This window comes from Vulpes lagopus, chromosome 14, assembly GCF_018345385.1.
Source record: "Vulpes lagopus strain Blue_001 chromosome 14, ASM1834538v1, whole genome shotgun sequence".
Taxonomy (NCBI): domain Eukaryota; kingdom Metazoa; phylum Chordata; class Mammalia; order Carnivora; family Canidae; genus Vulpes; species Vulpes lagopus.
The window spans coordinates 7,790,612-7,793,746 of NC_054837.1; the positions used below are offsets into that span (position 1 = coordinate 7,790,612).

The 3,135-nt window shown below is 46.2% G+C and overlaps 1 protein-coding gene across 1 annotated transcript; it reads right to left on the bottom strand.

Annotated features, from left to right (window-relative positions):
* Positions 1 to 402: 402 nt before the first annotated feature.
* Positions 403 to 1,550, bottom strand: LOC121475601 (aldo-keto reductase family 1 member A1-like). The gene is given in 1 exon segment (XM_041728993.1): positions 403 to 1,550. A coding segment is annotated over 1 exon segment (978 nt). The 5' UTR covers positions 1,471 to 1,550; the 3' UTR covers positions 403 to 492.
* Between the last annotated feature and the right edge of the window lie 1,585 nt (positions 1,551 to 3,135).

A 3,135-nucleotide genomic window follows, 5' to 3' on the forward strand; every position in this document is an offset into this window, starting at 1 on the left:
GGGATCATGACCTGGGCTGAAGGTAGATGCTTAACTGACTGAGTCACCCAGATAACCCTGTCCAGGGTCCTTGGTGTTTTCATACTCATTTGGGTATTATTTGTTCTTGTTTTGTGAGATAACCTGCTAGTATTTTCATAGGAAATGCGTTGAATATGTAGGTGCTTTGGGTACTATGGACATTTTAACAAGATTGATTTCTTCCAATTCATGTGATATCTCTCCATTTGTGTGTGTCATCTTCAATTACTTTCATTGGTGCTTTATAGTTTTTGGACCACAGGACTTTTGCCTCTTTGATTAGGTTTATTCCTATATATTTTATTTCTTTTGTGCAATTTTGAATACAGTTGTGGGTTTTTTTGTTTGTTTGTTTTTTGTTTGTTTGTTTGTTTGTTTTTGTGGCTGCTCCAATGGCTTTATTAACTCCTTTCTGGGGGTGGCAGGACCTTGTAGTTGAAGAGCTGGGATGGAAACCAGGAAGTGGTGGTCTCAGTATGGATCATTAAAGGGGTACAGAGGGTGCCCTGCATCTCTTGGGACCCTCTTCCCATCCACTGTGAGCATGGGTACAATGTATCGCCAATTTTTATTCAGGGCATCTAGCTGCTTCATCTCGTCTGGGCTAAAGGTGAAGTCAAACACCTGGATGTTCTGGAGAATACGTGAAGGTGTGATACTCTTGGGGATGCAGATCACTTTCCGCTGGACCTGCCACCTGAGCAGGATCTGAGCTGGAGACCGGCCATACTTTTCAGCCAGTGCCAAGACTACCGGCTCCTCAAGTAGGACAGGCTCATCAGGATCACGCCAAGCTCGATCAGAGGATCCCAGAGGGCTATAAGCGGTCACCTCCAGGCCGCGTGCTTGGCAGTGAGCAATTAGCTCCTTCTGAGCCAAGTATGGGTGACATTCCACCTGCAGGACAGCTGGGCGTACAGAGGCCACACTGAGCACATCATCGATCTGCTGACTGTTGAAATTGGACAGGCCCAGTGCTCGTACTAGTCCCTTAGCCACCAGTGCCTCCAGAGCTTTCCAGGTCTCCTTGTAGTGGGTAGAGTCATAGCGGATTGTCCCATCGGCATTTTTAGGGAAAGGGTTGTCTCCCCGCTCAAAGGCATAAGGCCAGTGCATCAGGTACAGGTCCAAATATTCCAGCTGGAGGTCAGCCAGTGTCTTCCGGAGGGCAGGCTCCACATCCTTGGGGTGGTGTTTAGTGTTCCACAGCTTAGAAGTCACAAACAGTTCCTCTCAAAGCACCAACTTGCCAGGTCCTACGTTCTCCTTCAGGGCCTCCCCGATCTCAGCCTCATTGCCATAGATAGCAGCACAGTCAATGTGGCGGTAGCCTACACTCAGGGCATACATAATAGCTGCTTTTACCTGGCCAGGATCACTCTTCCAGGTGCCCAGCCCAATCAGGGGCATCTTCTGCCCAGTGTGTAGGAGGACACATGAAGCCGCCATCACCCCCCTGGCTGGAGCGCAGAGCGTCAACGAGGCAGTGTGACCTCTGCTCGGTTCTGTGCCCTGCCACGATCCAACACGCCTCAGCTCCGGGAACTGCTGGGCTGCGAGGGAAGATGGCCCGATGCTGAAGGCCAGGACCTGGCTTAAGTCTGGCAGCGACGAGGAAGCTCCTCCCAGAGGGGAGAGAGCCGCGCTTTCAACATCCCGCGCGGCGGCGGACCCCACCCCTGTCCCCCGTGAGGAGCTGGCGGAAGCCCTACGGTTGTGTTTTTAATTCTTCTTTCTACTTTATTACTGCATAGAAACACTACCAATTTCTGGGTATTAATTTTATATCCTACAACTTTACTAAATTCACTTATTATTTCCAAATATTTTTTTGGTGGAGCCTTTAGAGTTTTCTGTATAAAGTATCATGTCGTCTTCAAATAGTGGCCGTTTAACTTCTTTACCAATATGGATGCCTCTTGTTTTCCTTGTTCAATTGCTCTGGCTGGGTTTTCCAGTAGTATGTTGAACTAAAGTGGTGAGAGTGGACTTTCTTGTCCTGTTCCTAATCTTAACAGAAGAGTTCTCAGTGTTTCATCATTGGGTATGATATTGGCTGTGTATTTTTCATATATGGCTCTTAGTATGTTGAGGTACGTTCTTACTAAACCTACTTTTTCGAGCGTTTATCATGCATGGGTGTCAAATTTTGATAAATCATTTTCCTTCATCTATTGATAGGACCACATGATTTTTATCCTGTGTTTGTGGTGTTGTGTATCATGGTGACTCACTTGTAGATACTGAACCTTGCCTACAGTCTTTCTGATGCAGTCTAAACAGCTGGAAATGAAAAATATCACAGAGACTGACTCTTAGGTCCAAAAGTGTCTTTTTTTTTTTTTTAACTTTTATTGGTGTTTAATTTACCAACATACAGAAAAACACCCAGTGCTCATCCCGTCAATTGTCCACCTCAGTGCCCGTCACCCATTCCCCTCCAACACCCGCCCTCCTCCCCTTCCACCACCCCTAGTTCGTTTCCCAGAGTTAGGAGTCTTTATGTTCTGTCTCCCTTCCTGATATTTCCCAACATTTCTTTTCCCTTCCTTTATATTCCCTTTCACTATTATTCATATTCCCCAAATGAATGAGAACATACACTGTTTGTCCTTCTCCGATTGACTTATTTCACTCAGCATAATACCCTCCAGTTCCATCCACGTTGAAGCAAATGGTGGGTATTTGTCGTTTCTAATTGCTGAGTAATATTCCATTGTATACATAAACCACATCTTCTTTATCCATTCATCTTTCGATGGACACCGAGGCTCCTTCCACAGTTTGGCTATTGTGGCCATTGCTGATAGAAACATCGGGGTGCAGGTGTCCCGACGTTTCATTGCATCTGAATCTTTGGGGTAAATCCCCAACAGTGCAATTGCTGGGTCGTAGGGCAGGTCTATTTTTAACTCTTTGAGGAACCTCCACACAGTTTTCCAGAGTGGCTGCACCAGTTCACATTCCCACCAACAGTGTAAGAGGGTTCCCTTTTCTCCGCATCCTCTCCAACATTTGTTGTTTCCTGCCTTGTTAATTTTCCCCATTCTCACTGGTGTGAGGTGGTATCTCATTGTGGTTTTGATTTGTATTTCCCTGATGGCAAGTGATGCA